This window comes from Pholis gunnellus, assembly GCF_910591455.1.
Source record: "Pholis gunnellus genome assembly, chromosome: 8".
NCBI lineage: Eukaryota > Metazoa > Chordata > Actinopteri > Perciformes > Pholidae > Pholis > Pholis gunnellus.
The window spans coordinates 20,120,018-20,145,811 of NC_136534.1; the positions used below are offsets into that span (position 1 = coordinate 20,120,018).

The window sequence follows — 25,794 nt, forward strand, 5'->3', positions numbered from 1 at the left end:
ACACCATCATTATGCCTATATTGGACCACAGGGCTGTAATTATGACAAGTGAGGTCAAGTCAGGACATAATTAATGCCTATCAGGTGCCATCCATGTTAATTCCGTCTCAAAGAGGAGAACTTCAACAAGGATTTAAGTGATATAATATTAAAGTACTGCACTAGGAAATGCCGGTATTGACTGATTTTATGTTGCAGTTGAAGTGGTGTTAATGTAGATGTGTATCAGTTAGATTTCAAGTTACCTAAAATGTTTGATCATTTTTTGTCTTGAAGTGCATTTGAGTATTTTTGACATTTGCTATTTCGTTGGGATTCATTAGTTTAAGATGATAAAATTGCCTACTTTCAAACTGCTGAAGAGTTTCAACTTTAATATCAATTTCCCCCCCCAATGTAATGACATTGCATCAAACTGATTCCAGTGATGCATGAACAAGACGTCTGACAGCTTTATAGTGATAACTTTCTCAAAGAGATTAAGGCACTTAATGTGTTTTCCCTCTTACATTAATTGTTTGCACTCCATTGCCTGTAATGTCTCCGTGCAAGCCCACCTCCCTCCTCGTTCTGTTATGCATGCCCATGCTGCGACTGTGAGGGTAGAACTGGTATAAACACTTTGATTTGAGTCCAAACCTTGGGGAATAGCAAAAATTGGAAGGCTAGAAACAGATGGTAATGACTTTTTCCCTTAACATGCAAACTTTTTGATCAAGTTAATTGGACAACTTGAGCAAAGTTTGTGGCTAATAAGCATTTGCTCTCTAAATGCATTGTCATCATCATGTATTCATAACTTATTATTTTTTCAAGAGGCCATCCTAATTGTGATGTCCATGTGGCTTCATATTTTGATCACAAACAATTAAAGATATTTGTCATTTATGCATGTATTTCTCTGAATTTAATTTTGTTAGAATGTACAGAATAAATTATGACCTGCTTAATGTTAGTTTTACAGTGTTCTTTGCATGAAACGTAGCTCAACAGACTACCAACACATGTTTTATTTTCATTGCCCCACCCTCATCACCTCCACTTTAACCCATGAAAATTGCTGCCTATTTTCTCCTCTTTGACGATATATTTTTACTTAGTGCCACACAAGCTGCAGGTGAAAAAAAAAAAGAACACAAAGCAAGGGTCACCTTCACCAGAGAATTAATTACGCTGCTACTGATCTCAGTAATAGCACCTGGCTATTGGAGGCTGTAAACTGTATTACAGTCCTTGCATACATGGACCAACATGTTTTGCAATGGACAGTGGAACATGCGAGTTTATCAGGCAGGGAAATTGCAACAGGCACTAGATGAAGGAATCCATATATGAGCTATTCTGTGTCAGTCATTGTCACTGCAGGCATCATCTCTGTTGCTCTCCCCTGGAGATTGGTGTCAATTGATGAAGGCAACATCGTGGGCATGTTCCATTTCACTGCGGCATTCTGTTCCTAATCAAGCTTTTATATAGCCCAAATTATGAGCAGCCAGGCAGGATATTACAGGCCAGTAAAGAGTGTCAGCTACCTGACCATAAAATGAACCGACCTGTACACCAGCTATATAGGTCAACACACAGCAGTGTGGGGGAGAGAGTAGGTTTAGTTAGCTCAACACCACAGGCACATTTAGTACAAACATTCATTTTATGTGCATTACCATCACTATAGCAAGACACTTTACATCACAGACTTAAATTAGCTGGGTTCTCCTTTCTTTAATACATCAGGGTAGGAAAAACCTCAGCCATCTTTCATATTTGAACACTCCCTGTACCCACACGCTGAACTTGAATCTGCTGTCACTGCCTGTTAAATGCAACAGCGACTCATCAGCTCAGATCACTTTGCTTCAATTAAGTGCATGTACTGAAACAAATTGAAAAAGCTGACCTCAACATTGCTTTTCATTTGATCTTTTGCGTCTGTGCAGGAGGAGCCATACGTCATGCTTAAGAAGTCTGACAAGGCGTTGGTTGGGAACGACCGTTTCGAAGGATACTGCATCGACTTGCTCAAAGAGCTTTCCAACGTCCTGGGCTTCACGTATGAGATCCGTCTGGTGCCTGATGGGAGATACGGCTCCCAGGACGAGAAGGGCCAGTGGAACGGCATGATCAGGGAACTTATAGAGCATGTAAGTTGCACTTGATGTTGTCTGCTTCACATTTTTTCTTAAAGGAACAGTTTGACATTTTGTAAAATATGCCCATTTGCTTTCATGCCAAGTTGCAAGCTTAGCAGTTGGCAGGTAACTCCAAGAAGTTACGGCTCTCAAACAAGGAATAGTCCAGGATCTGATTTTTTTTTTTTTGTGATTAAACAAATGAAGTTTTGTGTTAATTAGTGAGCTTCAGAGGTACTAGTTTTGTCACCTTTAGATGGGGCCAAGCACATATTTACAGTCTTTATGCTAAGCTAAGCTAATCGACTGCTGGCCTCAGCTACAGATTTATTGTACGAACACGAGAGAGGTATAAATCTTCTTGTCTAACTCTCAGCGAGGAAGCTAATGAGCGTATTTCCCAAAATGTGAAACTATTCCTTCATGATGTGCTGCATCTCTAAGATTATGCAGCGTCACGCGCCGTAAAAATCTTTTACATCATCACGCAAACTTACAAAAGCATGCCATTGAACTAAATTGAAGGTTATGTCCTCTGTGTGGGCAGTGATATAGTTATGATTGAATACAAGTCAGGAAGAGCCTGCAAAGCTGTCAGTTACATTTATGGCACAATTATGTCAAGGTTGCCTAAAAGTTACAAGTGTGTTGATGTCATTCAGTGAGGCAGACCACTTCCTTCAGCTGGATAAGCCAGAAATCCAGGATGAGCATGTGATCCTGCATATATTGTCAGGATGCAGGAGAACTAAGCGGCAATCATCTTGGTGAGGCATAGTGGGCATTTCAGCTGTCTTTGTCAAACTCAAAGCCTCAGCGGCCATGAAACAGCCGCACACCGAAGCGATGGTGGCAATTCTCTGCTGGCATTTCATAAGTGTCCCTGTCGGTGCTCTCTCTTTGTCCTCAGCCCCATCGGGTCAGCGCTGTACTCAGCTGAAAACTTGTAATAGCTTAAGTGGCATTTAGTGCAGGGAATCGTATGGCAGGAGTCAATGACTTGGTGCTGAAAGGGTTGGGAAAGGTGGGCTCCCACTGCAGCACTTTATTTCTCCATCCAAGCTTTTCGCCAGATCCATGTTAATAACAATAACCTTGAGGGGAACAAATGGATTACTAAAGGGTAGAGAATTCTGGCGGGATATAGAGATGCATGACTCCATCATGAAACGGCACATATGCTCTCTGTATTAGTCTGTTCTTGGTTTAAAGGGAGAGTTTGCTCGCGGCCACAGAAAGTTCACTATCTTACAGCAAACTGTGTTTTTGCTGTTATTGTTTGTGACATATGGTTTACATGTGTTTTGTGAAGATGTAGAATTAGGTGATGACTGAGACGTCTGGACCGAGCTTACTGTAAATATGACCGGAAGCTGGTGAATACACACACACACACACATACCATACCACCAATTTGCTCCATTTGCTTGTGTTTTACACAAGAGAAAGAATCAATCAGCAGAAAAATACAGTCGAAGATGTATATATGCAAGAAGTTTTAGAACGTACTTATATCTTTGAGCTTTTCAGTAGGTTTATTGCCTTTGTGAATACCAGCAGAAGTGAAGATTGGAATCTATACCGCTATTTATTGCTTTTACTGCTCCTTATCGCATGACCAAGGGTGCATAAAGTCTGCTTTGTGGATTTTTAGTGGGTTCTATTTTGTGGTCTGGTGCTTTTCTTACCCCTGTCGGTATGGACAAGCTGATCCGTGACTCAGCAGACCTGAAACATAAACTTTAACTCAAGCTCAAGAGATCTGACCCTGGAATGATATGAGAGGCCAATATGGCTACAGATTCCTCGGGAGTAAACCTCAAACTACAGCATCGCCGTCACTGAATTTCATCCCAACTCAAACTAGAACTGTTACATGTACTGTAAAATGCTATTTTCTTATACATCTATCTTATACTAAATACAATTTATGAAAGATATTGTATGCATGAATTGCATTCATTGTGTACACCATACACAAAGAGATAGAGAAGGGAAAGACTGCTACTGTCATAGTTTGTATCTGTTCAATTTGTATTCATAACTACTTTCTATTAACCTCTTAAAAACCTATTGCCCCCTCATTGTTATACAGACAGATTAGATGTATAACAGTTTACGGGGGATCGGTGCGTTTGCTTAAAAATGGGTCACAGCATTAGATAAGGTGTGAGGTAGAAAACTGGGGAAAGCGGTTGGTGTGAGCTGATAAAACTGGGCTAACCACAAGGCTCATGCATTAATGCTATCAGCTCACAGAGTGCACCATCATAAATCACAGTTCCCCTTCACTGTGCATAATGCAAGACTCGGACACACTGGACACATCACTTAAACAAATCACAACATTTTTACTGGTAGCATCTAACTATCGCCAAGAAAACTATTCTTCTGGAAAAACAGAAGCAAACTTACCATTGCACTGTGATTAAATATTTCGACAGAACGGATAACACTGGAATAAAACTCAGCCCTACAAAAACAACAATTCAATGAAAAGCATTTAAATAGTATTACTGTCACATATTGATTTACTTGAAATGTCTTTCTCCCCACATTCATTTCTATTTATTTATTGACTCATTCATCCACGCATATTATTCAGTTTCTGTCGTCCTATTAACCACTGCCGCCACAATTGCCTCACATATTTTTATGCCCAAACTAACGCCACACAGCTGCTTCCCAACAATTATTATTCACCACAGATCTTCTTCCCCATGCACAGCTTCAGTTAATGGCTCTATTTTAGTATTCTATATGTTGTTAACCTGTATCCAACCCTACTTGCCAATCTGTATGTCATTACTGCATCTTTGTTGTTGAAAGTCATTTAAAAAAAGATCATAGAAATAGAGCGAAGCTCTGTATGAATATGTGTTTGCCTATATTTTTGGATGCATACTATAATGCGATTTTCTCCCCATTTAACTGCTGCGTACGACAAACTGCAATGTTGTCAAGTGCAACAATTTAGCACTCTGTAACATACAGCCTTTATTTAGTGTGGTCACAAAGCTCACTCCGGTGCCAAAGGGCATTGTTTGGAAGGTGCTAAATGATGCAACAGGCCTTGTTAAACTTGATTTAGTCATAATAGATGATCACCTTAATCATGCTGTGATGCAAATGTTAATAGCGTGCTTAGCACATCATTTGTTTCTGTCAAGGCAATTCCTGTTTCCCTCGATAGATACACTGAGGTTGTAGCCAGCCTACTCTGAAAGACAGTGACTAGTCGACTAGATTAGATCTAGATGGTCTGATTGAAAGGCTGCTTTACATTATGTGTATTCTGGGAAAACACACATTTTGTTTTGTTTTTATGCTTAGCTAAGGATTTTTTTTTAGGTGATGGGGGAAAGCATGTGACCGCAAGTGAATGGACAAGTGCGACTTTGATTTTGATCTAAGGCGACAGGATGACATGGTGGTGGGAGTGATTGACCCATAGCTGCAAGGGCAAAAGTTCAACTGCCTCAACAGCAAACATGTCTGTCCCGTCTGTCAAAGCCCCCTTAAGTAAATCACAGTTCCAGGCCATCACGGCTCTGAATGCACTGCTAATGCATAGCAACAGTTGCTTGATTGCATTGCATCTGCTTCATCATTAGCCCTTTGTGTAGCATGATATTAGACATAAGAGGCAAATCTACACTGTTATGCTAAGAAGTGTCACACTGTGCATCCATTTATCATCATGGGTCTATTAAATGCATGTTCAACTGGCAAATCAGAGCTTTTTATATTTCCTCGGCATCCCTGTAGCAAAAATTGCTCTCTGTTATCGGTGGTGACTGAAGCAAAATCTGCTCTCGTATCTTCTCTAAACGTTTGAAAAATAAGAAAGGGAGCAACAAAGGGATCCCTATATGCAAGTGCTATACAATCCTTCTATCAGCATTGTGATTTCAAGCTGTAAAATACATATACAGACCGTATAGCACAGTGTGTAAATGTTTGCTGAGCGATAAAAAGCCTTGGTTGTAAGCAGTATGTAATTACTGTGTGTTTGGCACGGTAGCAAATGCACTAATGTCCTCGGCTGTATCAATTCAGAAATACTAAGAATATGAAAGCGCTCACGGTTTTAATGCTCAGATACTGGATGTTCAGTGTACAGTCAATGGATTGAAGAGGCATGGATCGTGTAAGTTGTAACTTTATCATCAGGTGAGGAGGTCCGGAGGGAGAACACTACTAAGCCCACCATCTGCAAACCCAGATAACACAGAGCCATGTGGCACGCAGCAGGGCACATCAGGTAATCTTGATTGTGCCCAGTTTGTGTGCCTAAGCAGAAAGCAGAACAAGGACATGCGGCATGTATATTAGCGCACCGTAGGGATGTTTGGAATCGCATGCTGGTTGATCTTCCAGCTGAGTGGCAGGTTGGTTCAAAGCTGCAGTTGGCAGCAGAGAACAGAGGGACCAGTATGTGATGTACAAATTTGAATAGTTTAAGAGGGACAGCAGATGCACTGCAGGAATCGTCGGTTTTCCCATCTTTCCATCTCTTCAGAGGCCACCGTGTATTTAGCTACCATGGTGCTGACCACAGGAGTGCACAATCCGCTATGCCAGACCCAAAGTTGAAATGTTTCCTTTCTGACCTTTGTTTACTGCCATGTGGTAGTTATCACATGAATCTGATGAAAGAGCTGTGTAAACCACAGGGCAAAGTCAAACTCATGTTAAAAACAGCCTTGACGTGGTTTAAAGGGTTTTAAAAAACAAATAAGTTGCCATACAGTACACCACACCACAAGAAATTTGCAGAACATGGCTCCATCATTCAGCTCTATGTATTTCCATCTGATTAAAGCTGTGTGTGGCTTTGGAACCTGCAGATTCAGGTCCTGTGGGATCAGGTCTACCGGTTTTGCACAAAGACCCAAAACAAACATGAGATCTCATTGTATTTGGTGAACATGCTGTATGGTGAGCGGTGGACAAGCCCCGCTCCTCTCTTGCCCTTCAGTATGTAGGAAGAAAAGAAAGCCTCCTTTTTTGAGTTGTGTCGTTGCTCGGAGGAAAGAGTTATCCGAGCGTGAACCAAGCAGCTGGTTTCATTAACCTCCTGTCCAGCCGGGTTGCAGGGGAGTTGTGGGGGCCGCAAATTTAAATGGTAACCTTCTGAATATGCAGTCATACGCATATAATAGTGTCGGCAACTTATTTGTCATGCTCAGCCGTATAATGCTATATGGTGTCATATGTCATTCTATTGACACTAGATAATGGCTTCATAGATGGCACTACATCTGATACATTGGAGCAATGCGAAAGGCATCATCATACAGACAGAAACATATTTCACTTTCACATTGTACGTTTCACAGAGAGTGCCACCGCCATATATTATTGTGTGAATCCAAACTTCAACTGAAAGACAGACCATATATAACCCGGTTGTATCCTCCCAATAAATAATTGACAGTATCAGTGATATAGCATGACGAAGAGTCTACAGTGGCTGTGTGAGACAGTGCTTGGATATAGCTGAGACATTTTTTGAGTTTGCATGCTAACATGCTCATAAGTTCAATGCTAGCATGCAGCATGTATAGCGTTCAACATCTTCACCATCTCATTGGGGTATGTTAGGATGTTAATATTTGCTAATTTGCACGAAAAGAAAAGCTGAGGCTAATGGGAATGCCATTTGTTTTGCAGTTATTTGGTCTTAAACCAAATTATTAGAAAATAAATGCTACATGACAAGTTACAGAAGTTAACAAAAGTCGTCCTGAGGGGGACATGAAGGTCTGTACCAAAATTCATGGTAATTCATTCAATAATTGTAGATACATTTTACTCAAAGCAGCAACGGTCAATCTCATGGTGGGACTACAAGAAAAGTCAGGGGCTCACCAAAGTCATTAGAATTCATATTCTAGGGAACTACAAATTACTGCCAAACCAAATTTCATTGGTGCGATACAGTATTTCAGTCTGGACCAAAGTGGTGGACCAACAGACAGACGTTGTGAACTCCAGAGCAACGCTGCAAGCTTTGCCAAAAAAACACTGCCAGTATTAAAATAGAAATCTGATTTTCTTTATTTATGTTCTATGTTTTTCCACGACAGAGAGCTGACTTGGCAGTGGCTCCTCTCACCATAACCTACATGCGTGAAAGGGTCATCGACTTCTCCAAGCCCTTCATGAACATGGGCATCAGCATACTGTACCGCAAACCCAATACCACCAAGAACGGCTTCTTCTCCTTCCTCAACCCCATGACTCCTGACATCTGGGTCTACATCCTCTTGGCCTACCTTGGTGTTAGCTGTGTCCTTTTTGTCATTGCCAGGTAAGTCCACAAGTTGCATACTGTTTGTCGTATCCGTCCTTCATGCATTTCTCCTTGAGGTCTCTCGATAGACATAGTAATTTACTCTGATATCATAGCAGGCTGAGATTTGTGTAAACCAGCCAGTTTCTCCTACTGTGTTAGATGCTGGGTAGTGATCATGGCAGTTATGTCTGCATGGGCTGTGGGAGGACGAATAGAAATAAAAAACCTTCAGTGAAGTTGCAAAGTCCCATTCAGTGTGCAATTTCTCATTTCCTGTGGTATGTCTTTTTTTATTGGCAAGGCAGCTTTACGATGCACGTTAAAATGATTGCTTAAAAATAAAGAAATACTTGCTGAATCAAAAACAAAATCATAACTTAATGATCATATTCAGAAGTACAAAGAGAAAAGGTAGACACACCTGATGGGAAATTTCATCAGTGGAAGCTATTTATAGTTGATCATTAGCATTCATAAAAACAATGTAATGCCTGGCAGTAATAACTTACAGAATTATTATGGTTGGAGTCGTGTTGATTGACTGAAAAGTTGAATGGCTGAAAAGTATTTCACTTTTTTTATAAATATGCTGAATATCCTGTTAGTGTCATTGTGAGTATTTCCTGCTGCTCCTCGTGCAAAATGGTGCTTGAGGAAGTTCTAGAAAAGCGGGAACTGAAAGGCGTTCTCGGGCTTGAGAGCAAACAGCTGCACTCCTCTATCCTCATTCGTTGTTGTGAGACCAAAGAAATTCTGGAGTGGCTTCACATAAGTACAAAATCATCTTAAATTGTTGCATCAGTTTTTTTCGGAAGCGGCCCTAGAAAGCTGGAAAGCTGCTGCATCCCTTAAATCGTGTGAGCATAAAACAGACAGCGGTGAACAATAAGAGGGCTACTTCAGCACAAGTAGGTTGTTTTAAATACTGGACTCATGTCAAGGCATTACCAACAATATTAGACAGAAAACACTTTGGCTTTCAAAAGCTATGCTGCATCATAATAATTATGTTGCAAGGTACCCATCCAAAGGCACATTTTAGTCCATAGCTGGAGATGAATGGCATCTAAAATAAACTGTAAGTCAGCCTATATTTAAAAGCGAAGGATGATTTAAGAGGACATTAAGCAAGAATATACTTTGTCTCTCTCATTCAAACCCATAGCTCGAAACCTGGAGAAACACATCTGAAAAATGATTCAAAGATTTTGGTAACTAAGAACATTTAAGCCCCGCTAAGTGTGTAATGATTAGAGTTTCTCCATGTATATCATCTCTCATAGTTACACAGGGACCTGGTTCCGGCTTCTGTCTAGGCTGGTATGGGTGCAAAATATCTCTTTCTCTTAGTGATTGGAATTATGATTTTACCACCATTTCCAATAGTGATAACAAAAATACTCAAAAGTGAAAGTGTTTGACCATATAAAATATAGAGAGATATTAAAAGCAATTACACTTGTATTTTCTGAGAAAATTAAGCTCTTGCAATGAAAGCAAAACAACATTAAATCACTTTGTGGATCCAAGTATGTTGCTGGAAGTCTATCTATAGCTACTTACAGCCTTTGCAATATATTTCAAATGGCTGACATAGCAACACTTAGTGTTTCCATTAACCATGCAATTTATTTTTGGCCAAATATACGACATGTAAGTGTCTTTGGGTATTAACATCTTGCCAATGAACATAAACCATTGATGTATTATAGCTGCATATTAAATAATGAATATGGGACAGAAAAGGTACAGTGTTATTGGGGTGTGAAAATAAATTGAAACTGCCAATGAATGGATGACACTACCTGTTGCTGCATAGGGCTGAAGTAGTTATGTTTGGACACCAAGCTGTTTCTAGACGACCTCCTCGACTGCATGTGTGGGCTGCACTCTTGGCAGACAGCTAATAGTGTTGTTTAGCAGACAGTTTTGTGTAGGGTCGTTCAGTCTGCAGCGAGCTTATGGCTGTGCTAACCGACACAGCCTTTTTAGAAATGAGCAGAGAACCAGGGATATTAAATACGCACTAGCACCTTGTTTGTGTAGAAGTTGCAATCAAATGAGTGAAAAGGAACATTGCCCTTTTCTTCACGTGTGGCCTGTTTAAGTCCAGTTCATGTGTATATTTGTAATGTGCAGAAAGCCTCTCCCATTTCCCATGCCTCTTCACTATTACATATTATTTGACCATGGCTGTCCATTTCACATTAAAGTCAAATGAAATGAGACTGAAGGAATTAATTGGAATGGTAGGGAGAACCATTTGTACAACAGCTGCCCAAGGCATCTCTGATGTCTGCAAATGTTATTAAAAGGGACAAGAATGTTAAGAGAAACTCTTTGAGATGAAAACACTAGACAGCGTATTGTATTTTAATGCACAATAAATTAAACTGTGGTATGCCAACATTGAATAAAAGCACCTTCTTATTGTCCATCACTTTAGATGTCTGATTGCTTAACTACGATGAGAAATACTTTGGCTGGAAAAAAACTCCATTTTAGAGGCTTTTAATGATTAACCATCAGTCCTGTTCAGTGTCTGATTAAAATAGATTGCTGACATGTTAGAAAAAATCTCTGCACCATGTAATTAGATTGAAGTGTAACTATCTCTTGAACAAAATACATTTCAGTCAATTAAATCTTTCTAGAGAATTCAAACTAAGCACTTGAGGACACACCATTGTGGGTTCCAGTGTTGCGGACCATTTTAGTTACTTATCTAGCTTTTGAAGAAATAGGGTTTTTTTTCTGTCATTAGCCCTTTCTACTCTATCTCATCAAAGTCACAGATATGCCACTTATTGGGGAGATTCTATCTGGAATCTAAGGGATCCAATTGTACCCAGAGTAAAGAGGCAGAAAAAGATATTTCACATGATATGAATACATTTAAAAAAGATGGGAAAAGTAGTGACATTTACAATGTTTTATCTCAGAATCTGCCTCTGAAAATGGCTTGTGCAATGAAAGGTGTGCAGCTGGTGTCAAACTAAATGGCAGAGATATGGAAAGACGCAAGCTTTATGGTTTCATTGGAGTCTTAATGTCTCACATTCTCAAATATGACATTTTGTACTAAAAAAGAATGAGATTTCTGAGCCCCTGTTGGTCAGCTTTAGTACAAGTTCATACACATACTTAATAAAAAACAGTTTTGAGCTCAGGCTAAATCATGACCAGAAGTTTAAAACATGTTTTTATATGACATTTGCTAATAGTTTTTACACTCATAAAAGCAGTGAAACTACTGCATATAACCAACTCAAAATGTATGGGTGGGTGATCACATTGTTCCCAACGTGTTATGAAAAGTCAAGTCACATGAGCAATGGATCAAAAAACTGTTTGATTTGAAAGCTGTTGCTCATAGTGATGAACCCACAGAAGACTGTCACCCAACTCTACACTTCCCCTCACTTTTATAGAGCTTTTCAATGTCAGCACATTATGTTGGTTTACATGGCTTGCAGCTTAATTGCTCAGGTTTAGTCCTACTGCTCTCATGAGTTTTGTTTAGAGCAGCAGTGGGCAGTTGTTCTCAGTGGAAAAAGCTCTTTTCAACCGACTGTATGCTGATCTCCCAGCCCCAAACGTCCGACAAACAAAATATGCGACTGACTAATGAACATAGTGTAGCACGTAGCAGCTAAAGAGACAGATTTTAGTCTTAGGAGCAGGTGGAGACCAAAACAGAGTGAATATTGGACATTATCAGGTAGCCACAAACATACGTTCAAACAAATGCTAGTATTGCTCTGTGTTTGCTGGATGTATAAATATCCAAATTGCTAACACGTTTGCCAAAACAACTCTATAAGGTTAGTCAATGTTGTGTTTACTGCTTGTGCTGCTGCCACCAAGTGGCCCAAAGCATCAGTTAATGCGGGTACTGTTTTGTAGAGCTGCTGCTCTACAGCAGTCATCAATACTGTAGTTGTGTTACTCCAAACCAAAGGTGGAGCTCTAAAATAGCTTTAACTCTCAGAATAGCTCTCAAGCTGATATGATTCAGTTTTTGAGATTCTACTTGAGGAAGGAATGGTGTTCAAGAGGGATCAGAAACATATTCTTGTATTTTTTTTTAGATCTTATAAAGATAAAGATTTTAAAAAAAGCTTTCCAACTTCCTTTCTTGTTCCCAGGTTCAGCCCATATGAATGGTATGACGCCCATCCTTGTAACCCTGGATCTGATGTGGTGGAGAACAACTTCACCCTCCTGAACAGCTTCTGGTTTGGAGTCGGTTCCTTAATGCAACAAGGTTTGGTGGCGCGCACATCCTCTTCCCTGTCAGAAACGATACTGTCAAACCACCCCCCTTTCCCCATGTGCTGCTAGCGCTCTCTTTCTCCCTCTTTAACTGACAAGCTCCATGATTTCCATTCCGTGACTGTTTCATAAGACATTTATCTGTCAAGAACAACTGCAGAGCTCAGCCTTACATGACAAAGGAAGGCTGTTGTCACCTACCTGCTGTTTAAAAAGGTTAGAGTAGGTGCCAGGCACTTGTCAGAGATTGTCAGGAAAGGATGGAAAACATTGCTGGATTTATTTCCCCGTAACGCAGTCGCTTGCCCTGCTCAAGAGCTTTCCGAGTGTTGGGACGAAAAGGGTTAGTTGAGGAACATGTCTGACAAATGCCAGCTGTCAGCCATGCTAGAGCTGGCTGGTGTGATGTTTTCAGCACTGTGCGGGAGAACATTTCCATGTCTCGCGCCTAACTATCCAACAAGTAGCCAAACAATTAAATGTCATTGTAATCTTTAATGGTGCTCAGCTACTGATTTTTGGGGCCAACCACCGATCACTGGAAGCAGGATCGTCTGATCCGATTACTGATTATGGAGTCTATTTGAAGCCATTTCACCGTTCAACAAGCATTGTTTCCAACTCATGTGATTCAAAAATGTCCAATAACTCCAGAGCAGTGTAAAGTCCCAAACTCAACATTTAAAAGATTGATGTTATTATATTCAGAATTAACAACATGTTTCTATCTAACAAAGTATTTAGTGTCAATGCATATTTGTTGACTTTTAGCCGTTGCAAAACATTAAAATATTTTCACCCCGGTTTCATTTCTCCCACATGAAAATAAATAAATAAATCAGACGGACGGACGGCAAAACTACCGCTCGCGGAGTTGTGCTGGAGCGCGTGTGTTTGTCCAGCTGTGTTGCTCTAAGAGTAATTTAAAGAAGAGGCGAGACAGCAGACAAATGAGTATTGAAATAATTTCAATTTAGAATTGATGCGACATCTCCTCGGACGATAATAGCCAGCGGCCGATCGGAGCACCCTTAGTCTTGTTTGATGTTGATGTATAATGCTGAAAAAAAGTCAGAACAAAATAAACAATTTCTTCATTCAGCACGAGAACCCACCATGTATCATTAAACCTCCCACTGCAGATTTAACTATACATTTTGACTGTAAAACCAAATGGATACAACCCAAGTTTTCATTTGCTAGATGACTCTTAAAGGGGATAGGTAAGTAAATGAAGGCCCAGGAGTAAAATAATGAAGTCAACTGTGGAGGAAAAAAAGACCCAAGTAATAAAATGCTTAACCTCAATGTAACAAGACAAATCAAAGAGGCTTAGAGAGACTCGACAGTGGATCTTTGCCCATAAGGATAGCAAACACATTCAGCAATTCATTAAGCACAGAAGCTCGGCAGCACTCTTGTGAAACTGCATAGCAGCTCTGCCAATTTGCCGGTGCAGGCAAAGGGCTGCGAGTGTAGCACCAGCATGCCGGGAGGGAGAGGAGACAGAAAATCAAAACTAAATGAGCTAGTTAGTTGCCTTTATTATTAAACTAAACGGGGAAGAATTCCCTATTATAATTTGTATCACGGCTCACAGGGTTGTCTGTCAATGCCGCATATCTACAGCAGTTTGTATTCATAGTTCCCTAAATAAAAAAAATGTCACATTTGGATATTGAAGTTAATATTAAGATCTTTCTATATAAGTGTTTTCGAGCAGGTTTATCTGCATTATGAATTGATATGTGATGGGTGCATTTTTCATGTTGCATAACTGTTTCTACATGATTTTTAAATTGAGTATTGTCAAAATTACCTTCCCAATGATTATATAAATATAAATGATTTGAGTTGAAATTGACAGACTGATTCTGGCTTTCACCTTGTAACACATGCTGCATGGCGGTATCTGCAGCAGGGTATATTTTGTCTGTGTCACATTAACAGACATCCTCTACTTGTCTGCCAAACACAGTGACAGCAGCTGAGACGGAAGCCATTTCCTTGACATGTTTAAAATGCAAATGGTCGTGTTTGAGGAGATGCACAAATAAAAAAAAAAAATCCTACCAGCTTGTCTGTGGGAGGGAGGTGTCAGAGACAAGACAAAGAACGCAAAACATGAGGAGGTGCAAAACCACACACTTTGTGTACTTCAAATGCGTTCCTGGGGGTCTCAGTAGGCTGTTGCTCACAACAAACATATGTCTGATCATTTCCTGTAAATTGGTTTCTCCACGTAAAATAATTTTAGAAAGTATGTTCGATTTATGAGATGGCTTATTCCCAATTCTCTCATTCTCACTGACATTATTCTTTGATTTTGTAAAATGTATTTATACTCTAAATATTACCAAGATGCATAATTAAAGCCCAAAATATTGTCCTCTTTATTTGGTTCTTTATGCGAGAACTAAAATGCGCTGACATTTTGTCTTGTGTTTAATTAAGAAACTGCAGTTGTGACATTGCCCCTTCTTGAGATTCAGAACAAGATTTACTTGCAATGGAATAAACATTTCCATTCACAAGTGTTATTATTCAAAAGCAATTAGCAAGTAAAAGCCTCAAGCTTTGAACGGGAGTTATTGTGCAGTGACTCCACAGAGCGAATGCTAAGTGCAGGTAATCATTCTCATGGGAAAGCCTTGTTTTCTAATGTTAAAGTGAGGCCTTGCTGGTGGGCAGACTCAAGAAAACCGGTTCATCATGTTTAGTATGATGCACTACTGAACCGACAGAGACCAGCTTTTTTTTCCCCCTGACCAAAAATTCAAAAAAGCATCATTAGAGACAAAGCATTCTGTTCATTTATTCAAAATGAGAACAGCAGTGTCAGACTGACTTCTGCATGATGTCATCTTAAGAAATGTATGCTGAAAGATTAGTAGTGGCTATAGATATAGTGTATCCATTAAACATTAACTCCCCTTTGTGTGTATAGTATTCACAGATGCCGCAAGAAAGAACTCACACACAAGAAGTGAATGGAATACAGGAATTCAACCTCAGTCAACATTAAAGTTTAAAACCACTGATAGTTTCCTTGAGTGCTGGTTAATTGAGAATATGTAGGCATTACAGAAAAACTATTGAAACAGACTGGAAACACAAGCCTCACAACTCTATGTTCACCTTGATCTATAAATCATAAGTCTAGATGATACACTAAATCTTAAAGGAGTTAAAAATGCAACAGCACAGTTTTCTTACTTAAAGTTGAAAATTCAAGTCTACTTTTTAATATAATCAACAAATAAGCTCTCTAAAGCCTTTTGATGCTAGTAAATAGGCCTTGAGCTAAGATTTTATAAATAATGGCAAACAAGATAGATAGTAGCTTTTGCACAACCCTTACTGTGAGTAGAAGTTAAAGTTAGGATACCTCATATTCTGATTCTCACTTGTATTTTTTGCAATAACAAAAGGCACAAAGGTTGTTTGTTACTGCTGGATGTTTAATTTTAGAGATTGGGAGTTGTGGTGAGCTAATGTTTGCTACAGGCTGGACTAGCTTATGTAGCTAACATTTACTACTTCAAAGCTTGTCATCCATGTCCAACAAATTCAATGTTATATGCTATTTAATGCCTTTTAAGGTAAATACAGGAAATACTTTTATTCACTTTGAGAGTTGAGAGTAGAAGATCAACCACTCCCATAACTGTCAGTTAATGTTAAGTATGGAGCCATGCTATTAGCTTAGCGTAAAGACTGGCTCTCTCTATGCTTCAGAGTCCTAAAACCCAAAATTAACTTTTGCATCTCCGTTTCCCTCGTCTCAAAATCAATGGATTTTTGATTAGATACCTGAAATCTCTTCAGCTTGGTTAACACAAGCTTAAAATATTTTAATGTTTTCTTATACAATATAAAATACCTCTTGGTAATGTTGGACGCTGTTAGGTGTCTTAAAAAAAGGCAGTTGTTAGCAAGTGGCTTAACTAATATGCGTCATTATGCACACTTACTTATTGTGTATACTCGCACTCATGCAACCGTGGTGTAGCTCGTTTTAGGGCAGTCGAGGTGAAGGACTGTCTTGCTGAACTGAACTTTTAAGTATCATGAACTTGTGTTTACCACAGAGCTTATTTTCTGCAATAATCCAAAATCCAATGAAAAAATCCCATCGGCTTTTTGTCTAGGAAACCAGTGCAATGCTAACTTCTAGGGTCGGCCGACAAAAATACACATCCCTGCAGCACTCAAAGAGTCAGTAAAATATTACTGTTTACGAATTTAAAGCTCCTTTTGCAGGTCATTGTTCATCTAACGTGTTCTTATACTTTTTCCTGCATCTTCATCAGTGACTTTACGAAGCACTCTTAATTCAACTAATATGGCATAATAAGGATTTATTATTTTATATTACAAGAAAATTCCTGAGCCTGATCTCAAAATCAAAAATGCCAATTTTGCTACAACGCATATCTCACAATGTTACTTGCACCTCAGTGTTGTGTAATAGTATGTGGTTCTTAGGCAGCTATTTACAGCATTCATGTGAATGGGCAGTGCAACAGTCAGTGAGATTGATGTGATGTTTTGGTTACCGAATAGAATAAGTATCGTCTTCTGTGAACGAACATTTATATTACCTTGACTTACAAGATATGAGTCTTTCCTCACTCAAATGATTGGCATATTGACACCGTTTCATTTCCCTGGCACCATATGACTGATCTGCTTTATGTATTTATTAGTTCTCTGATCCAGCGCCATATACTGTTCCATGCTGACAACAGCACTTTACAGTGTGGAATTCAATTGAGTTACCCGTTGCTTCACTTCAGTTTTGGTGCAACAAGAGAATGCATTTGGATCCGTACACTGCAATAGTGAATCAAGCGATGCTGCTGTCTTCCCTTGTTTGTAACCATGTAGTCTTTGTCAAACCACAAAGGACAATTTGGTTGAAGAGGTTAAAGATCTGACCACTCGGCCCCCCTTCTGTGGACTTGTTACTCTTTAGAATTGCCCTCATAAATCTTCTCAGTAAAGTAACAGTGCAAAGAGCACAAGGGTATTTTAAAGGTTGTCAGATATGAGATATAAAGTGACTTTAACACCAGTCAGTGAGCCATTATAATCATAGTATTACTTAGCAGAGGACCACTCAAAGTCACGGCTGATGCTGAAGTGGACTGTCTGGCTATGCACTATATCTTGATTTTTTGTTTTTTTTATACAGACTGTAATGATTTGACTGCAAAATATATTAGTGTGCACATCTGGTAAACATGATGAGCTCTACATGACATTATAGGAAGATGAAAGGAAACAGTAGTAGTGTGAATTGGTATGTCAACGGGTTCATCAAATCTCATTTCGGATGAAAGATTCAGTCCTAGACTAGGATCAACTGCAAATGGTATTAATCAGTTAGTCTTTTATGTTTTAGATGATGCAGCAAATGCTTCAATCAAACTAAAGCACGCTAGAAATAATGAAATACGGTCTAGGGATAGATTTTATACTCCCTCATAAAAAGTTTTTGATACACATTATATTTTCAATAAAAACACTTTATTACCAATGTAAGTTAACAATGTAAAATGATAGTCATCTGCCAGTGTTATTGAGTACATAGTGAGTATGTAAGCTATTGCTCAGAAAGGCTATTGAACCGAATGTAGAAGCCTGAGGAACACACACTTTACTGGTCTGATCTGCTCATTCTGAATTGTTAAATTAGATTTTGGCTAAACTGCCAAACTGGCTTTATTTTCAGTGGCACTGCCAAAAACATTTGCAGGCTAATTAACAAAAACGCAGGCCATCATGTTTCTGCATTTGTTTAATTTGATTACAGTGTTGGCAGGTACAATTTTATCTCGATAATTGCTTAATGGTCTCTCACTTTGTGTTGCATACAGGCTCAGAACTGATGCCCAAAGCCCTGTCTACCAGGATCATCGGTGGGATCTGGTGGTTCTTCACACTCATCATCATATCATCCTACACAGCTAACTTAGCAGCTTTTCTCACTGTGGAGAGAATGGACTCTCCTGTGGACTCAGCCGACGACATCGCCAAGCAGACCAAGATTGAGTATGGTGTGGTCAAAGATGGCGCAACCATGACTTTCTTCAAGGTATAGCATGAATACAAGTTTGATACATTACTGAAGGTACTACGGAGATTTAAGATAACATATGTCAACCGCAATAGAGATCGATTCCAGTGTAAAAACAGCCATAGTGTAGCTGAAGCATGCCTAGTGCAAACATGTACAGTAGTAATAATAATGATGTAAAATGGCAAGATGTTGGTTCTTGAGTTATTAGTGATATATACGTATATATATATATATACGTATATATATAAAATATATATAAAATATAGTTAGATCTTAATTCCCACAGCAAAGGAAAATTCTTCAGCTTCTCCACTTTTTTACACTGTTTGATGTGTTCCTCCATAATGATTTTTTTATTCCAAAGTTTCAGAGTGCCTGCAGGGTCTTTGAATTTATTTTATTATTTTGAGCATTGCTTTAGATGCTTCTGCTTCTGTGGTGCTGAATAACACATGTAACAGAGTTAGTTTCTCTGGGTAAGAAAATGAAAACACTGCACATTTCAATTGAAGGCAGTCCATAAGTTTATGAAATTCAATAGCAGGAAAGCTAAAAATTCTTCCAGGGCATCTGTCTGCCCTAGTTTTAATGCCTAAAAAATTGTAGTGTAGCTCATGAACACTGCATGCCTCATTGTTGAATCTGCAGAATTGTGTGTGTTCCGAATCCCCCAGCTTTGATTATGTTATTGGGTTCAGGGTTGTTGCTGATACCATATAGATTTAAACAATAGTGGTGACTTGCAAGCCACATAATCACAATACTGTAAGACAACTTACTTTTTGCATTGCAACCCATGAATACGAAATGTGATGTAATGACAATTAGTGCACCTGGATCCAACTCAACTCGTTGACACTTTGAAAAGAAATCAACCTTCTGTTCCTCTGAATAGCCATGTCAAAGAAAGTTTAAGATCATTTTGTGTTCGTCGATAAATCATACTTGTGATTTCAGCGTCATAAATAGGAGAAACAGGTGTTTAATTACCTCATCAGAGTTGCATGGCTCAAGTGCCCTCTGCTCCCCCTTGCACTTCCAGAAAGGCCTAATGAAGTAAATTCAATGAGCCAGAAAAGCATGATAAATACTGAGGAGGCCGTGAAGTAGATGAAGGCTTTGCAGATGGATGTATCTGGATGGATTTGGTCCTTAACTCAGTGACATACTTAACCGTCTGTGTTTTTTGCTCTCAATTTTGCTCAATTCTTGAACAAAAAAACACTGTACTGTAGTTATACACCACCAAATATGCATCCTGGCCCTAAAAGAAAGTATATTGGAACTTGTCTTAGATATATGAATTAATTCACCAGCAAACTTAAGTAATGGCTGACCAGAAACTCTGATAGCCAACAAGAAGACATTATCTACTGTACAACGCGATATGTCAATGGCATTAAGATCCTGTTGAAACAAACACGTTGCTTTATAAATGTCATTAGAGGTTTGTAGCCACTGCTGGCCAGGAGGTTGTCATGTCACTCAAAAGCCTTCTTTTCAACAATCCTAATATCAGTGTAAAGCATCACAAATTATAAATGTGATACTTTTACCCTATTATTTTAATGTAAAGTGGATATTTGTATAAAACAGGAAATGCACATATTTTTTATTAAATACTTGCTTCGTTAAAAAAAAACTAAACTGAATTTCACATTGCTGCAATGTGCCATATGGTCCATCTTCCTTTCTGACCTCATCGTCAAATCTCTAGCGACAAAGATGCCAACTTGGCAACACTTGCTATACATCCTAATTGGTAGTTTTAAGTTTTAATATCAGACTATCATACCTTCATTTTAAGCAAGCAGGACTATGCTTCTACTGTTGTTAAACATAATGGAGGGCTTCTTATAACAGCATCTTTCACAATTTGAAATGGCTTATAGTCTTTAGACAGTAATTATCTAGGATTAGACATGGCATAAATGTGACCTCATACAAAATTGCATGAAATACCACATAGCCTGATGCAAGACTAATGGAGAGGCATTCTATTATTGCTGCTTCAGTAGCACTTATGAGAATAGATGGGCACAAAGCTTCAATTTACTGTCCTTTAATCCCGAGACAATGGCGATCAGCAGGATGTAATCATGTAAATCTATTTCATTACTGGCTGTAAATCTGTAAGTGAACAAATATTATATGTACCTTTTCTATTCAAACATAATAAAAAATCCCCACAAGTCACTCTGCTATTCTTCAGGGCTACAGAGGCACCAGTGAGATTGTACGGTTAGCAGTATGTTTGGCTGTAATGTTTCAAAGTAATTCTGTTCAAGCTCAAACCTTTTTTTTTAAATGGTAAGAGCATATTATATTTTTCAACCACTTTTTATTCACTTGCAGCAAGGGTTATTGCTCAAATGAGGTTCAAAGGCACATGTTTTCTTTATCTGTCTCTTTCTGTCCCTTACAGAAATCTAAGGTTTCTACTTTTGAGAAGATGTGGGCCTTTATGAGCAGCAGGCCGAGCACATCACTGGTGAAGTCTATTGAGGATGGGATTCAGAGGGTGCTGAAGTCAGACTATGCCCTCATAATGGAGTCCACAACTATCGATTACATCACCAAGAGGAACTGTAACCTGACTCAGGTGGGAGGGATCATCGACAGCAAAGGCTATGGCATCGGCACTCCCCTCGGTAAGAACCTGTGAACGTTTGAGGCTGCCTGCTAAAAAAAAAAATCAACCTCTTCAATTTCTTATATGTTGCCTTTTGAAGAGGATTTCTTTTCAGACAACGCAGGAGCATACGTTTTTTTTTAGCTACCAGTTAGACGGTATGCCGCAACGTGTTTATGAACCTTACTATCACAGACTCCAGCTGGCATTTCTTCCAAAATAAAACAGGCCTTATGTTGCTTCCAGGCTCCCCATACAGGGACAAAATCACTATAGCAATCCTAAGCATCTTGGAGGATGGGCGCCTGCAAATGCTGAAGGAGAAGTGGTGGAGTGGGAGCAGCTGCTTGGATGAAGAGCGTCACGAGACAGGCCCCATGGGGATCCAGAACCTGGGTGGTATATTCATTGTGCTGGCATCTGGTCTCGTGCTGTCTGTTTTTGTGGCGATTGCTGAATTCGTCTACAAGCTAAGGAAGACTGCAGAACGTGAGCAGGTACATGTCCCCATAAATCACATGCCTAATGTGTTATGTTCTTTATTTGATCTTTACTCTGTGGTTTGGAACATTAACCCAACATTAATTTAATTACATTCCACTGGCGTTTCAGTTTAATTCACCCTCGATTTTAGCAAAGGAGTTGCTAACCAAGCCTATTTTGTCATGATACTTACACGTAGCCTCTAAACCAACGCCGTGCTCTGGCTTTTAGTTCAAACATGCTATTAAAGGATTTTCCTGCCTTTGGCTAATCCCTAAGAGTACTTGGACCATAGCACCACAACATTTACTTATTTTAACAGGCATAATTGCAAATTGGAGCGTAGAGAATTAATCCATTATTAGTCATTGGAGTTGTCAGAATAGCATGAACCCTTTACTGTTGTAAATCACTAATTTGAGTGCGTAGTTTCATGCATGCTCATGCACCACACTCTTCCTGACACAGCAGCAATAATGAACCGTGTGCAGGCTCCACGTGGTGGTGGTGGTGGTGCGTTTCGACAGCCATGGAGGCACGCGCGCACATACACACACGATCACTGGCACAACACGGATGTTACGTTCTAACGCATGTTGTGCTCTTTAGACTGTCGACACTCTGCTGTCAGAACAATTTAAAGCTAAGGCATTTACCATCCCCCGTCCCTTTCCCCTCTTCTCCTTCTTGCTCCCCTCCCCGCATCCTCCCTTTTCGTCCAGAGGTCTTTGTGCAGTGCCATGGTGGACGAGATCAGACTGTCGTTCACCTGCGAGAGGCGGGTGAAACACAAGCCTCAGCCTCCAGTCATGGTGAAGACGGATGCAGTGATCAACATGCACGCCTACAACGACCGACGACTCCCGGGAAAGGACAACATGAGCTGCAGCACTGGGATGACTCCCGTGTTTCCGTGACAATGTGTTCCCCCCAGGGCAAGAACCTCCTGAGCAACTTGTCAGGGGTGATGCCAGAGACTAGAGACAATGGCATAGACGGGATCACCAGATTCACTATTAACCACAGTGACATGGGGACACTAACAAAACATGGGCAACTCAAAATGGCAGCATCAGCCACACAGGTATGACAACATTCACCACTGTATTCCAAACCACAAGAGGTACAAATAATATTTATAATATTTGGGGGAGGTTTTAGGAAAACAGTACACCCAAAAAATCTGTTTCAAGTCTGATGTTTACGTGCGCAACACAAAAACACAAGAAAATACACATTGTTAAAGGAATCCTCTCTCAGTGAAGATTTTATTGGAAAATATGGACTAAAGTGAGATGAAAGGCTTTGTTAAGAACGGCAATAAGTGACAGATTCATGGAGGATGATAAAAAAAGTTGTTTTCATTAGACAAGAGTTTTTCCATACATTAAGATTATGATATCAAGTTCTCACCTTCATCAACACTCCTGAAAAGGCCTCTGACGGCAGAAAATATTGTTACCTCAAACTTGTCGAGGCTCCAGTGTTCATCTTTGAGTCCTAAGCTGCAGGTTATGAGACGGGATCTTTTGAAAGCATGGTTCACAGGTACACATATGATAACCTGAAAGAATACAGTAGCTGCAGTATTATTGTTGGTGGAAACCCATAGAGAGATAGAACTGCTCCGAAGTAAAACAAAAGTTTGTTGAAATTCTCAAAGTAAATTAACTATATTGTTACACACAAGCAATTAATCATTGATACAGAGATTGATTAGAGCAGAAGAACATTTTATGTCTACAGGATTTATTGAATTTTAATCAGTTCACAAAATTGATCTGGCCATTCAACAGAACTAGATACAGTACAATTCGGGCCAATTCCTGCTCACTCTGCTTTTTAGAAAGCACTACTACTTACTAAAGTAGATTAGAGTGGTTTAAAAGGGACTATTAAGGGATCTTGCTAGAACAGTTTTTCCGACCATGCAGGGTAATATGTATTCAAAGCAAATTGTAATTGGCACAGTCGTGGCACTGTAATGTATTAGCTGGTGCAAACCACGTCACCTTAAAGTATGGTCACTATAATGTAAAACAATCATTGCATGAAAAGCATCACAAAAAAAATAGAAAACTTAAAACATAACCATGGTCCTGTGTAATTTCTAAAAAGGAGAATGACAGAAATATTGAGTATATGGAACAATTTTAAAAGTTTGTGCTCAACTCTGATGAAATGGTAGCATGTCTGTACTTATATGTGTATATATGTTTTTGTATATGCATATACAGTATACAGACTGAGTGGAAGGCATTGGATCAGGTATTTCTGTTTATATCTTTGTTTGATAAATAATTGTAAGTCACAGATAACGGGTAAGAGACTGTGACCTTAAAACTAAAGAGCATTTTTTGGAGCGCATTCAATGGTGACATATCCATCAAACGTCGTGCTGGACTTGTGTGGCTACAGGATCATTGAATGTCCAAAGTACTTCTGAACACATTTTTTTGAACAGTTACATCATTTCTTTCAGGTGTGATCTAGAGGATTTTTTGGCAGGAAACTGATTGTTTTGCATTACGGGCATTTATGAAAACTTCGCAATGGTTTGGTTTGAAGGTTATCTCAGTCACCAGCTTTTCCTGTTAAATTACCTGGTGTGGACAGAGTCAATCCATACGTGTAGTGGGTGAACATGCTGAGTGATAACGTGGTGAATAGATAAAAGACAGATGATGATTTTGTGTGGTCATGTTGACTTTAATACCTATTGAATAAGTGTTTATCTTCAGCAAATGTCATGCCGTGGGAAGATTCGAGGAGTCTATGAGCTGCTATCACCTGGGAGCCCAACGAACAGCAAACCTCTGTGAGGTTTGTGAAGTCAATAAGTCAGGACTAAAAAAAAAAACTAAAAACGTACCCATCTATGATTCAAGAAAACTCCAATCTGTATAACTTAGCGTTGGTTTGGTAGAGATTCACTGTATAATTGTCTATGGATTCCCTTCTGCAAAGTAGAGTATGTAGATAAGATCAGCAGGAGAAAATGTATTTTGCTAAATTTATACTGTTATAAATGAATTCTGTTCACAGTCAAATATGTTATAGATGCTATTTATTTCATTAGAGAGGTCTCTTTAACTTACTTCCTCACTTTACCCCAGTTCCACAGCCCCAAACCTTGTTTATTTATTTAATAGAAATGCATTATATTATGGTATATCAGAGTGCTATCATCCAGATGGGAAAGTGTATGTAAATCTTCTTTTATGATGGCTGATATATTTCTTTAAGTTGAATATGAAATGGAAATAGAGCTTCCCCAAGAATTTAGGGGGCACTCTCTTGAAATATGGAAAATAGGATTTATCTTGTGTAACTGGACCTTTACTGCTCTTGAAATCCCGATCAGGGCATGATCTAAAGTACGGCCGCAGCTGATGCGTGGTTATAAGATATTACTGTTACCTTCATGTGTACTGTAGCTTCCCATGCAGGTGATTCAAAGCCTCTTGTATTTCACCTCTGTAATATGTGAAAATAATTGAAAATATCATCATAATCCAAATTAGTTGGAATTACGACAGAGTTTTCTGATTTGGCTGATTCAGTCAGTTTGGTTGCTGAATATATACATCTTTTTTTACAAATTTATGTGAATAATAATGTCATTTTACACAAAATTGTATGAAACGTGGGAGAAAAGTAAAATGTAAGCTACATAACCTGTGTTCCATTAGCAGTGTGTGATATGAGTTTTGATTTTCCAGCAGTCACAACGGTATGCCTTTTTATGTATACCTTTCTTTTGAGTTGCACAGCTACCATCATTTGGCGGAAAACCTCACAAACAATATGATAATTATGTTGGTGCCAACCAGGGTTTTCTTTGTGGACATGCAGAATTTCTATGAATATAGTTTTTGTAAGGTTTTGT

The 25,794-nt window shown here is 39.1% G+C and overlaps 1 protein-coding gene across 1 annotated transcript in view; it reads left to right on the plus strand.

Moving 5' to 3' along the window:
• grik3 (glutamate ionotropic receptor kainate type subunit 3) overlaps positions 1 to 22,822 on the plus strand; it is a gene marked incomplete at both ends in the record, with an annotated part of 87,359 nt that extends 64,537 nt beyond the window's left edge. Inside the window, 7 exons of the mRNA XM_079164285.1 lie at positions 1,938 to 2,141; positions 8,222 to 8,445; positions 12,579 to 12,697; positions 18,588 to 18,805; positions 21,216 to 21,441; positions 21,669 to 21,919; positions 22,628 to 22,822. Of these exons, the coding sequence (XP_079020411.1) occupies positions 1,938 to 2,141; positions 8,222 to 8,445; positions 12,579 to 12,697; positions 18,588 to 18,805; positions 21,216 to 21,441; positions 21,669 to 21,919; positions 22,628 to 22,822 (1,437 nt within the window). The remainder of the gene's footprint in view (positions 1 to 1,937; positions 2,142 to 8,221; positions 8,446 to 12,578; positions 12,698 to 18,587; positions 18,806 to 21,215; positions 21,442 to 21,668; positions 21,920 to 22,627) is intronic.
• Positions 22,823 to 25,794: the final 2,972 nt, after the last annotated feature.